The following is a 14,078-nucleotide window of genomic DNA, read 5'->3' as shown; positions in this document are numbered from 1 at the left end:
GTTAATATAGTACCTTAAAATGAAAAAATAACTGTACAGTCACACATGTGAGGTTGTGCTAAAAATAATTACACCAAGTAAGGCAAGGTAAATAGTTTTTAAGGTGACATATAATGGTATAATCAAAAGTAGTCAAAAACAGCCAATTATATCCCTGACGTCCCACCTTCAAACACAGCCTCATTTGGCCATCCATGAAAAAGCTACTTAACCTCCCACTTTTCTATAGAAATACATGCTTCCTACGGGCAATGCACTAGTCCTAAAAAACCTCAGATATGTTTCAACTTGCGAGGAATTACTGACGCAGACTGGCTGAATTTTGGCTCACGTCGTGTGAGCTACGATAATGTCAACAAAGACAGTGAAAAAAGCACAAATAAGGCTATCAAACAAACACGGTACACTCTTGCTGAATTGGATATATCTGATGTTTGTTGTGTCTTTATTTTGCGTTACAAATATTGTAGCAATTGTTTTCCATGACAAAAGTGTGACTTGTTGGAAGGGGTCATGTCACGCTGTCTCTCTTTCTCTGTATGGTCACTCCAAAGAAGAACTCTTAGGCACCAAACTTAGGCGCCGATTGATTTAACGTGAATCATTACTCACTAGAACCAATGCTCGGGCGGTTCCCTCATAAGTGCCAAGTTTGGGACAAACCCTAGCTTTAGGAGCTTGTATTGGCATTTCATGTTTCTCTGACATTTTATAGACCGATAGTTAATTGAGAAAATAATCTGTAAATCAATCTGTGATGAAACTTTTAATGTCAGCCACAAGATATATATTAACAACCCAAAACTCCATATACCGTGAGTGATGATTTTATCCATATTGCACAATTTGACAAGGAATGTTGCTAAATTTGCAACAAGCACATTTTTTTTCTTGACCATCACATGGCAAATAATTATTATAATCAATGTCAACTGATACAAACAGTAAGTGATTGCCATCAAATATCTGGCTTTCTAAACTTACTTTCCTCCCTGAACCCCCCAATCCTACATCCTCAAATACCTTTACAATTTCACTTACTCATCAGCTTAATCTGAATCTTGGTGCAGTTCCATCTAACTGCCGACCAAGGCTAATGAAAAAATCTAAATTACTAAAAAAGGTCTTTTGCCTTTTTTTAGACTGTTCAAAGTGGAGAATCTGAAAAGACTGAGAGAACAAACGCAAACCTTGTAACAATCGAGACCTGCATCAGGTTCAGGTCTTGAATTTACATGGTGCCCAATTAAGACCACTGAGCCACACAGATGTTCTTAAAATAACAGGAATCTTTATCTGTAGAGAAGGGTAAAGGTTCAAAAGTACATTTTGACAGATAAACGTTGGATCATCTTGGTGTCAAGTGTGGCACACCACGCAAAGAGGTGGTATTACTCTGAATTAGCCATGGGTATGTTTTGGCTTGAACACATATCAAACCAATCCGAGTCTTACTCCCATTCCCTTTAAGAGCCAGGTGCGCTAGGGCCTGACACATATTAAACAGTACCAATAGTTTTCATTGAGGGACAGAGATGTGGTACTTGGCTGCTGGACCCTCTGCCCCGCCATTTGACAATCATCTGTCCCATCAAGAACTCTGTTTGACTGCACATGAAGAAATACACTAATATTAAACTGATCCCTCTGTGTGTGCACAATTCACAGGCTGTGAAATAACTGAAAGCATCTAGACAAGTTTTTGTTGGTCTACAGCACTGTCGCTTTCTGCTGCCTCAAGCTAGTAAGCCGCCATCAGTGTTCCAGACCACACCTCACTTTAAGACCAACACACCCAGGGGAGCACAGGTGGGCTCAAGTACATTTGCTATCTACACAACTTGTGCATGAAAATGACAACCGCTTTGGTCTGAAAGTACCAATGACATTTGCACTCACAAAACCACTATAAAGCATGCTCTCTCAGGCTAATGGGCTTTACACTGATTGATCAGGCATAACATTCCTAATATTGTGTTGGTCCCCCTTTTGCTGCCAAAACAGCGGCAAACGAGGCATGGACTCCACTAGACCCCTGAAGGCATGCTGTGGTATCTGGCACTAAGATGTTAGCAGCAGGTTCTGTAAGTTGCGAGGTGAGGCCTCCATGGATGGGAGTGGTTTGTCCAGCACATCCCACAGATGCTTGATTGGATTGAGATCTGGGGAATTTAGAGGCCAAGTCAACACCTCAAACAAGTTGTTTTCCCCCTCCAACCATATCCTGCTAAAATAGGCCACAGCCATCTGGTCTGCAACAATGCTTAGGTAGTAGGGCTGTCACTTTTTATTCGAAATTCAAAAATGTGTTTGAAAGTGGAGGGAAAAGTATTCGAATTCATTCGTATTCGAATGTGATGACCTGTTCAAAATCAAAATGTACAGTCTATAAGAGCAACAGACTGTTTGAAGTAGTTCGACTTGTGATCCAGCAGAGGGCGCTCTAAATCAGCTTGACCTATTGCATGCCCTATTGAGCCTTGACCTATCAATTCAGCTAGTAATGTCATGTTGTTTGCTACGAAAATGGAGGACACTAGCGAGCAGAGCCGTACTGAGCAGACATTCACAACACCAAAGCATCTGAGAAGTAGTGTATGTAAGTATTTCGGGTTCAACAACGTAGATGGAAAAATAATTAACAAAGCAGCTGTATTCGCAAGGGACTAGTATTACCTGGTGACCTCAAGTGATTTAGAAATTACCCCACCACGTCTGTGTTTCGTGCGGCGCATTTGCACGGGATAAGCAAAGTCTGTGTTTTAACTTCAATTTACTGACATTATCCCCCGGATCGATCGCACCAGAGCCATCGTTGGAGCAGCGCAACTGTTAGATATGGATACGTTTAATATAATAATAACTGGTGAGCCTGTTGAAAGATAGAAACATGTTCTTTACCGCATGCTGCCATGCATGTTATCAATCTAAACATCTTTCGAGATTTTGCTCTTCTGATGAGCCTCCTGAATTTGCACCCAAAATGCTGTCAAAACTTTCATTCATAATTGCCAATGCAGCCTCCATAATTCTCGACCGGGAAAAAGGCAAAAAAAATCATTAGAATTCATTCAAATAAATTGCGTGTCATTTGAAATTCGTCACAAAAAAGTGACAGCCCTATTAAGTAAGTGGCACATGTCTAAGTAACATCCACATGGATGGCAGGACCCAAGGTTTCCCAGCAGAACATTGCCCAAAGCATCACATTGCCCCTGCTGGTTTACCTTCTTACTTTAGTGCATCCTGGTGCCATGTGTTCCCCGAGGTAAGCGACGTACACGCACCCAGCCATGCACATGATGTAAATAAAAACGTGATTCATCAGACCACGCCACCTTCTTCCATTTCTCCATGCTCGTGTGTCCATTGTTGGCACTTTCAGCAAGGACAGGGGTCAGCATGGGCACCCTGACTGGTCTGTGGCTATGCAGCCTTATACACAACAAACTGCGATGCAGTGTGTATTCTGATACCTTTCTATCAGAACCAGCATTAACTTCTTCAGCAATTTGAAGAACAGTAGCTCGTCTGTTGGATCAGACCGCACGGGCCAGCCTTCGCTCCCCACATGCATCAATGAGCCTTGGCCACCCATGACCCTGTCGCCGGTTCACCACTGTTCTTTCCTTGGACGATTTTTGATAGATACTGATCACTGCAGACTGGGAACACCCCACAAGAGTGTTGGAGATGCTCTGACCCAGTCATCTAGCCATCACCCTTTAGCCCTGTTCAAACTCGCTCAAATCCTGAGGTGTCTGCACACTTACACATTCAGAGCTAATCTTTAATAGTGATAGTTGTTTTCCCTTACTGTGAGGTAAGAGAGATGGCGGATATGATGTTTACATATCTAGGGGCCCCGGAGCAATTAAACAGCTCTCTATGTGTGTGCGTAAAGGTTAGCTAGAGGACAGGTCCATATGGAGAAATAAAACTGAATCTATCTCCCATACTAGTTGTTTAGAGTTGACTTAAGGTATACATAGCCATATAAGCATGAAGAGACAATTCGGTCCATTTCAGGCTATGAGTTCCAAGAAGTGACCTCAGCGGAAGTTAGATAATGTACAGGAGGAGGCAGACTAACTTCTCTTTCTACTATTGGATAGATGGACCCTCAATCCACCAAAGTGACCAATTGGAATAAGTGGGACGATGCAAGGAATTAGACTTTAAAAAGGCCCGCACAAGCGGAGAAGGGTGTGGTACTTTTCTAGATTTCCAAGATCGAAGGATAGGATTTCTGTTAGAGCAAAGGGCAAAGCATTGAGCAGAACTTTGTCATAAATTTGAGAAACCCAGGTAGCAGCTGTGCCTGGACGGACGCTGGCATTGAGATCTGTTTTCAGTAAAGATTGCTCTAACATTCCACCAGCCTGGCTTCCGCAGAATCATTTGATCAACATACTATACACCGACACCTTTGATGAAGAAAGCCCAGAAACTACAATCCTTAAATTTGCCCATTTTTCCTGCTTCTAACACATCAACTTTGAGGACAAGATGTTCACTTGCTGCCTTATATATCCCATCAGCTGCCATGATAAAGAGATATGCAGTGTTATTCACTTCACCTGTCAGTCATAATGTTATGCCTGACCTGTGTATATCGTCATGGTTTCTCTGTTGATCCAGATTACTGAAGAACCAAAGTATAACAAATCCACAGAATCCTCAGAATATGACATTTTACTTTTTTGCTTTCCCCCAAATATTTGTTTACTACAACTACTGCCCACAATGGTTTTATGAATTTTTATAGGTTTTCTTGAGATTGATTTACTGGCAGTGACAAAAGAGGTGGGGTTGTTTGGAGGATTATAGGCCTATAAATCATTTCTGTTTTGCATGTTTCCCCTTTGATGTCATGGGAAACCAAGCCCACCCAAACCATTCTTCCAACGTACATCAGTGAATCAGCAAACACTGACAGACAAAAATCCCACAACACATGCAAACACATTTTGCTGTGTTCAAGACTGATGTTACAGGCGGAAGCTTGTTTCATCACTGGTGCTGGGCCATGACTCCCAGCAGGAGAGAATCACTGAGCATCTGCTTCCAATAGCTCCCCTGCCGCCGCCTCCTTCTCCACCTCCTCCTCAGATGAGGTCTATGGGAGGCAGCAGGCCCATCGGACCCATATAAAGCCCAAGACTGAGCCCCAGCTCTCTGGACCAGGGCCCCCAAAACAATGATGTAACACCCAAATGGCTTATGTAACTAACCTCGGCTGGCAGTTTCTCACTCTGAAACAAACAAGGTGGAGACCCTGGGAACATTCACCACAAAACCGAACTGGGATTCAGAGTGTGCATATATGTTTGCACTTGCACAAACATACAGCGACACAATGGATGGATCCTATCTAAAGGTTGGTACTAAGAGAGTACAAAAATACATGTTTTTCTTCTAGTTCACTTCACACCATCTAGCCTTGTAGATAGATTTTGGTTGCATTTGTCCAGGTTTTGAGAGCAAGTGCAGTTTAGTCAGTTATGATTTGGTTTAGCCACCCGTTCGAAAGCACCAAACTGATGTTGGGGACACTACAGTCTGATAAATCAAAATGTTGTGTAGATATTGACAGAAGTTAGTTTATTATTAGGACAGTGCATACAGTGTCAATCAAATATGTGGGATCCTTACAGAGATGTCTGTGTCATCTATGTATTCAGATAAAATGTGACTTCAGTCAACTTTGATCTGAAATCTTCAATCAGAATGAAAACCATGTAAACATAGCTGAGTGTAAGACTATACTCTACCTGTCCTACTGTGGTTTAGGATTTCAACATTAAGACTTTACTTGTTGGTTTATCACAAAAACTTAAAATAGGTAATCTTGCCAGGAGACATTTTGTTTCCCGCACGTTATCTCATAGGCCTTTTTCATAACAGACATTTTGACTTGTCCGTTATGGGAAAAGTACAGTTGTTAATAATAATAGTATTGATAACGCAACTCCAGTGTCCACCATGCCAGCATGCACAATACCAGGACCCTGCCACTCGCATACCCAAATCATTTGCCCCCCCCTCGTGGCGCAATTGTTGAAAAACGGAACCGAAACGTGCTAAAGTGCCCTCTTGGGAGCCAAAAAAGCGTGCCAAAGTGCCCTCTTGGGAGCCAAAACACGTGCTAAAGTGCCCTCTTTGGAGCCAAAAAAGCGTGCCAAAGTGCCCTCTTGGTTGGCAAAACACACTAAACTGCCCCCTTGGCTGGTTAAAACATGATAAACTGCCCTCTTGGGAGCAAAAACATGCGCTAAAGTGCCCTCTTAGGAGCCAAAACACGTGCTAAAGTGCCCTCTTGGGAGCCAAAACGCGGCTAAAGTGCCCTCCTGGGAACCAAAACGTGCTAAAGTGCCCTCTTGGGAGCCAAAAAACGTGCCAAAGTGCCCTCTTGGTTGGCAAAACACACTAAACTGCCCCCTTGGCTGGTTAAAGCATGATAAACTGCCCTCTTGGGAGCAAAAACACGCTACAGTGCTCTCTTGGGAGCCAAGAAGCGTGCTAAAGTGCCCTCTTGGGAGCCAAAACGCGGCTAAAGTGCCCTCTTGGGAGCGAAAAAGCGCGTTAAAGTGTCCTCCTGGGAGCCAAAATGTGCGCTAAAGTGCCCTTCTTTTGGCCCCTGCCCTTCAAAAAGTCTGTGCACGCCACTGACCCAAATGGAAGACAGCAGTAAACAATTACACCTGTGCTTTTTCTACTATGATCAATATATGATGCACGGTAAACAGATACTAGAAAGGAACAATACTTTTTCACGTTTTATGAGTATCGGTACTTCATGAACTTTATGCGACAGCGGGGCAGCGTGTCTGTGTGCAGCTTCTCTCTGCTTCCTCACTGCCTGCAACCAGTGGGCGTGGTTTCACGGTGACAGACAGTCACAGAGCAGAGCGAGACAGACATGTTGGCTCTCTTTGTCATTGCATATTTAAAGCATCATTTACAGACGGGCTTTGTGGTGTCCGTGCCCTTACTGTCAGTAACATAGGTGAAATATTTCCATATTTCGCTCCATGCGTCTGCTTTTTCAATAAGCCTAGGACGGTCCTCAGGAGCACTCATGCCACTTTCAGCTGACAGACATGCGGACTTGTTCAAAGAGTTCAAAGAGCCGCAGGTTAGCGATAGATAACATAACGTTAAATATCCCCCGGATGCAAGTCAAGCAAACTTTTTTCCCCATCAGAGTTGCAGGAGGCAGTCAGGGGTAAAGTCAACAGCATCTCTGTATGCAAACACAACGTTCACACTGGTAACATGAACTTTACTATAACATGCGCTGGTGTTCACAAGTATGCTGATCAACAACACCACTTATAAATGATCTATTTTAAGTCAACCAGTACTAGTAATATAATCATAGCATGTACATTTTTGTCAATAATTTATAATATATTTTGTAATTTACACTACTCACAATAAGTTAGGGATATTGTTATTTACATGAGTGCTTTTCCTGGTCTGAATTTTAATGAAATAAGTAAAAGTTCCCTTTGATATTACTGATAATGAATGAGAAGAAACACCATTTTCATTAGTTCAATATTTATTATCCCAAAAATTTAGACAATAACAAGGATAGCCCCAAATAACAAAAATTGATAATGTCAGTAGCGGGTGTTTCCACCATTTGCTGCAATAACAGCTTGACAGCGACGTCTCATGCTCCTCACTAGCCTCATGATGTTGTTCTGAGGCAATGCGTTCCACTCCTCCACAAGTGCTACACGCAGTTCTGCCAGGTCACGTGGGGGTGGGGTACGATCATCCAGTCTCTGCTTTAGCTGGTCCCAGACGTGCTCTATGGGGTTCAGGTCTGGGGACATTGCTGGCCATACCATATGAGGCACTCTGACTTCCTGAAGTCGAGCTGTGACAATTCTGGCACGATGTGGTGGAGCATTATCATCCATGAACAGAAAGTTGGGGGTGTGCTGGCGCCATTGGGGGATGATGATGGGTTCTATGATGTCTCTGAGGTAAGAACGTGCAGTGACTGAGCCATCTACAATAACCAAATCTGTTTTGCGCTGACTGGTGATGCCTGCCCAGACTGTTGCTCCTCCTCCACCAAAGGGAACCCTGGGGACCAATTTGACCTCGGCGTATCGCTCACCTCACCTTCTCCAGCAACACTGACGACCATCATTTCTGTGCACGGTGACCCGACACTCATCAGTGAACAGGACGGTAGACCACTGCTGCATTGTCCAGGTCACATGGTCTTGTGCCCACCGCAAACGTTCACTGCGGTGTCTTGGTGTCAGTGGAGTCACCTGCAACGGTCTTCTGGCATTCAAGCCAAAGCGGTGGAGTCGGTTTGAATGGTTTGTCTGGAAACTCTAGTACCCCTCACATCTCGTAACTGGGCCTGCAGCTGTGTGGCAGTTGCATAATGATGTCTGAGTGCATAGGTCCTTAGGTACTGGTCATCGTTGCGGTCTGTCACTCGTGGGGCTCCACTCCTGGGTCTGTCACGAACTCTGCCAGGAGTTCTGTGTCTGGATGCAAGTCTGCTGATGACACTTTGAGACACACCAAGTTCACGAGCAACATCTGACTGCCTGCCACAGACCCGAAGGCGCGCTATGGCCTGGTGGCACTGCTCGTCCGTTAAGTGACGTCGTGTGTTCATGGCTGTTTGAATGATGAACTTGGAATGACTTACTGACAATACCAGCTTTTTATACCCACAGAATGTTGAAATTGATGCCACATTGAAAAGGGTTGTCTTTTAGTTTTTTGGTATTGGCCCCAATATGTAAGGCACACTGTACACAGTGAGACCATTACGTGGAAAACACAAAATTAGGTGTTTCCATCACCCCAATACAATTGCCTCCCTATCCCCAAACTCTCTGAAGTGAAACAAACACCGTATGTATGAAATCCAACGAAGTCTCTCGCAATATCCCTAAGTTAATGTGAGTTTGTGATGTAATTTAGTGCACTAATGTAGTTTGCAGGCTAATAATCCAGGGTTTGAACTTTATCAACATGAAATGCAAAATTGCAAATTTCCCCTATGTGGGATGAATAAAGTATTATCTTATTTTATGAATTGCCAGACTTACAGTTAATGTCATTCATGAGACCCAATGCCGGTATGTCGGGCTGCGATGGGTCGGGTTGCAATTTCAGGCCCCTTGAGAACTCTAGTTTGTGTTTTTGGATGAGTTCAAGGCACACAGAAAGGCTGTCCGCCGATTGGATCGGCCGATATTTTGCATTTTGTGCAATTTGTAAGATCGGCCGTTAATGTCTTAATTCACTGATCCGATCAATGACGTCATTGTCGTGTTGAAACTGTTTGCAGATGCTCCCGTTGCATAGGTTGCAGATGGCTTGTGTTTTATCTCATTTACTCCGAAGAAGTTCCACAGCACCGACATGCTTGTTTGCTAGTGATGATGTTGCTAGCTAATGATTCAAGATTAAAAAAACTTTATTGTCTGTCACATAGTGACAGGGCTCAAAACATAAACGCCACAAAGACATAAAGACAGAAATCCTGATCAGATAAAGCCTACACAGAACATTAAAGGTAGCCTATCAGCAATGTTACACCATACCTGCGTAAATCCTTAATCTGCTTTTTCAATTAAAAATAAAATCCACACTGGCTGACCAGAAAAGCGCACAAATTTCCTTGTTGCAAAGAAAACATATTTCAGGAGAGAGTCTGTGTTCAAAGTTAAAAAGATATTATTTGAATATATAGGCTATACATCCTGTTTTCCTGTTCTGTTTCTACATTAATATATAGCCATTTTTACCAGCACAAGAAAAATACATGAAAGTGAGTAATTCATTTACAGTGTGTGTGTGAGGCACTTTTGTTGATTTTTATATTGTATTTGTGAATTCTTTGCAAAAGTGCCATAACGTTTATCTTTGTTGCTGTTACTGTTATTATAAGCTGACAAGGCCAGTGTCAGTCATGGAGTTGATGCAGAGGGACAGGATAATGCCAGTCATAGGAGTGAGGAGGAGGAAGTGACAGATGAGGAGGGACAGAAGAAGGAGGAGGAGATGGAAGAGGAGGAGGAGGAGAAGAAGGAGGAGCAAGAGGAGAAGGAGGAAAGTTGAGCAGGAACCACCAAAAAAACAGTGCCAGGTACAGGTGCAGTGTGCAGGACTGGGTTGGCAATAGGTCTTTGCATAGAATTATATTAAGATGTCATATGTTGATGTTCCAATTCCAGTCACACAGAAACAATAAGCCCATCCTCTCCTGCAGTTATTATAGTGCAAATAAAGTATTCATGTTAAAATTATGGTTCCACTTGCGTCCGTCATGCAATCGGATAAAAGGCCTCTCCAAACCAAGCTCCCGGGCTGAATTTCAACCCCAGTCCGCCCCTGCCTGTAGATGCTCGAGGGTCATTCTGTGTCAACTCAACTGGAGTTTGGCAGCTTTAGATTTTGACTTTAGATTTTAATAGTATGTAATTTTAAAGAACTACAGTCAGTCCCCTGGTGCTGTGTTGTTTGTGGTTATGTGGTTCTTTAGCCACTAAGGAGAGGTGCAATTGAATGCGGGAGGATGATAAATCATTCAATAGACCTCTGAACAATTTGTCCCCCTCACTTCTGAAATGATGGCTACGCCCCTGCTTCCAAGTGTGGAGCCTTCCTATTAATCACAGGTTACCGGTATTTATCAGATTTACCGGATCACCTGCCAAATAAGAAGGTAAGGAAAAAACACGTGGGCAGTGCTCTGTGTGTGCATGTGGATATGTGTTTGTTTAAAGTGCACGATATTACTTGACAAAATGTGCACTTTCTCGGCTGTAGGCATATTCTACATTGGATGCAACAGATACAGACAACTGATATAGACTTACTGTGCAAAGTTACATACTGCTGCAAATCTTGTAAATGTTAAGTTTCCCTTAAGGGTACAGGGAATCAAAGTCATATAATATCCATAAATTGTTGCAGGATATTTGGTTTTACTGTGCCAGACACTTTATGGGCAACTAGACTTCGAAGTTGCTTTGCTCATCATCATTGGTACATTATAACCAGGATATATATTAATATCTTTAATGAGTCTTTAGCACCCTACAGTAAATTCAGTGGTGAGAGATTCCTCCATGCAGCATTAGACTTCAGAATACTCGCATTTGGTTAGTTGCATGTAAAAGCCCATCAATGATGTATAAGCAGACAAAACACAGTGTGGAAACGCACCTGCTAATAAGAAAACTTTTTTTGTTCATTCTGATAAACGCTGTATGATGTAAAGCATACACGCCAAACTAAAGAAATGTTGTATTGAGTTAAGCACGACTCGATGTCATGTATAAAGTGCGATGCATCTTAACAAATGAGATTGACAAGTTAAAAGTAGCTGATTTTTTTAAAGGCAATTTGGCATGGGATTAATCCCCAGCTGCACGCGCCGTCGCCGCAGACCAATGTCCTCTCTCCTCTGCAGTAGTATTGGATGTCATGCACAGTGTAACATAATATACATGTGGTGCCGTGGGCTCCGTTCAGAGATAACAAAATCGTCTATTGTGGCCTTGAGCCTGAGTCTCCAGTTTCACAAGCTGTCTTAACGCGGACTCATTACTCCGCCTTTTACTTTTCTGGTTGAGGTGTTTCGGATTAACACGCGTCTATGTTAACCGGCGACCGTGAGCCGAATGCGTCTTTGGTCGCCGTAGCTACAACAGATGTTGAAAACGGGAAGAGAAGACGTAGCTGTCCTCTGATCTGCCTCTTTGTTCAGGTTTTCTCTGGTCAAAACATACCTGATACATGTTCGGGCTCCTGTTTGATTAAACGTGTCTAACACTCTGTCGCTGTATCAAAGTTGGTTGTTACAGAGGATGTTGTAAACAGGAAAGGGGAGAGTTGCTCTTCCTGTTAATGTCCATCTCCAATAAACCTTTATTAAAAACACGTACTTGTGTCTTCTCCCTGTTTGAGTAAACATGCATCACATAGAGGAACTATGGAGCCCTTGTAAACAAAAAAAAAAAATAAAAGAAATGTGGGACTTGAACTCACATTCACTGAGGGAAAAAAAAAAACACCAGCGCACTAATCAATCCACTCTGCCAATCAGATCACACAGGGGACTCGCGGTATCACCTATTTCTCTCCTCACAGCAGACACACAGACACCTTTGGGTCGCAGGAGGAGGCCAGATCAACTTGTGACCGCAGTGTCTGTTCACCGTGTCTGTACGGTGATGATTTATAACACAAATAAGATTTTCCAAAAGAATATGATCTTTCTTGGTAAAAAAAAAAACCTTCTATATTGGAGTAAAATGAAATAAAATGCTTGAATGATGGAAAATAACTGGGTCTATCTTATATTTTGAGCAGATAAAGAGGAGGACAGTTTTCATACATTTTAGTATTGTCCAGTTGTTGCATCTTTTGGGCAGTAAGACTGTCATTCTTACACATTTAAAGTGGCCTATAACATATTCTTACAGATAAGACACTAACATAAATTGATTATAAATTTGGTGCATAGAGACCGTGGTCACAAATTGACCTGGCCACCTTCTGCGTCCAAAAGGTGTCTGCTTATTTTGAGAGGCTATGTTATCATTCAAACTGTGGTTAGTCCGGTACAGTGGATTGGTTATCACGCCTTAGGTTGCTATTTCCCTCATTGAGTCTGAGTTCGAGTCCCATGTTTTATTTGTTTTTTTCTCTGTTTCGTTTAAAAGGGTTCCACAGTTCTTCTCTGTGAAGAATGTTTACTCAAATAGACAGCAAAGATGAGTACGTGCATTTCATAAAGGTTATGCTTATTTGTGTTATAAATCATCACCATACAGACGCGGTGAACAGACACTTCGGTCACAAGTTGATCTGGCCTCCTCCTGCGACCCAGAGGTGTCCGTGTGTCTGCTGTGAGGAGAGAAATAGGTGATACCGCGCGTCACCTGTTTGATCTGATTGACATAGTGGGATGATTAGTGCGCTGGTGTGTTTTTTTCCCTCAGTGAATGTGAGTTCAAGTCCCGTATTTCTTTTATTTACAAGGGCGCCATAGTTCCTCTATGTGATGCATGTTTACTCAAACAGGGAGAAGACACGAGTACGTGTTTTTAATAAAGGTTTATTGGAGATACACATTCACAGGAAGAGCAGCTCTCTCTTTTCCTGTTTACAACGTCCTCCGTAACAACCAGCAACTTTGATACAGCGACTGAGGGTCAGACACGTTTAATCAAACAGGAGCCCAAACACTTATCAGGTATGTTTTGACCAGAGAAAACCTGAACAAAGAGGCAGATCAGAGGACAGCTACGTCTTCTCTTCCCGTTTTCAACATATGTTGTAGCTACGGCGACCAAAGACGCATTCGGCTCCGGTCGCCAGTTAACATAGACGCGTGTTAATCCGAAACACCGGTGTGGATGGAGTTGCTAGTGTGAACGGTCTCCACCTGTCGGGAGGATGGACTCACCTGGATGAACACTGCACTCAATGTTTCAGTGTCCACGCGATGAACGTATCATTTCTTCATAAAGCAGCAACCTTCCTGAACGCTTCAAAGTGAGCTGAATAAAAAAAAAGCGTTTAGTTTGCGAGTAACAGCACTCTCTTCAAACTCCTCTGCTCTGCTCTACAGCTGTGCGAAAACACGTTGACATAATCCAGAGTCTAGAAAACAACGCGGAATTGGTTTTCACGCACACACAGACACTGACGCTGACGGACTCACCTCCCTGCGGGTCACTGTCCCTCTCTGACGGCTGTGAAACCACCAACACACACGCCTGGAATATCCCGAAGACACACATGGGCACGCACACTCCTTTGTCACACACAGACACTGACCCGCACAGCGCCGCAAACTTCTTCTCTTCTGTCAAGTCAACTACAGTAACACAACGAGGGGACAGCGTTTTCAAAATAAAAGCCTTACTGAATAAGGGCGTAGTGTAGACTTCCTTTGTGAACAACTGTGGCCTGACTAGAGTTGACTTCTTCTTGATTGTGTACATTGTGGATTATATGCTGGTTCCAGTGCATTATTGTGCTCTCTACTCTCTACTTCAAAATATCTCATCTGA

General features: G+C 43.0%; 1 protein-coding gene across 13 annotated transcripts in view; it reads right to left on the bottom strand.

Annotated features, from left to right (window-relative positions):
• The window catches only part of svila (supervillin a), a 111,601-nt gene that overhangs the window by 94,093 nt on the left and 3,430 nt on the right, over nt 1–14,078 (bottom strand). For 11 of the 13 annotated variants that reach the window (XM_030398392.1, XM_030398394.1, XM_030398398.1 and 8 more), the window contains exon 1: nt 13,727–14,024. The exons of 1 other annotated variant lie outside the window; for it this stretch is intronic. In XM_030398392.1, coding sequence (XP_030254252.1) covers nt 13,727–14,009 — 283 coding nt within the window. In that variant the 5' untranslated portion in view covers nt 14,010–14,024. Of the gene's footprint in view, nt 1–13,468; nt 13,563–13,726; nt 14,025–14,078 lie in introns of those variants that run through there. One more of the 13 variants, XM_030398405.1, reaches the window with a different exon arrangement.

Source organism: Sparus aurata, chromosome 19, assembly GCF_900880675.1.
Source record: "Sparus aurata chromosome 19, fSpaAur1.1, whole genome shotgun sequence".
In the NCBI taxonomy this organism is placed as follows: Eukaryota; Metazoa; Chordata; class Actinopteri; order Spariformes; family Sparidae; genus Sparus; species Sparus aurata.
This window is presented reverse-complemented; position numbering and strand designations above follow the sequence as displayed.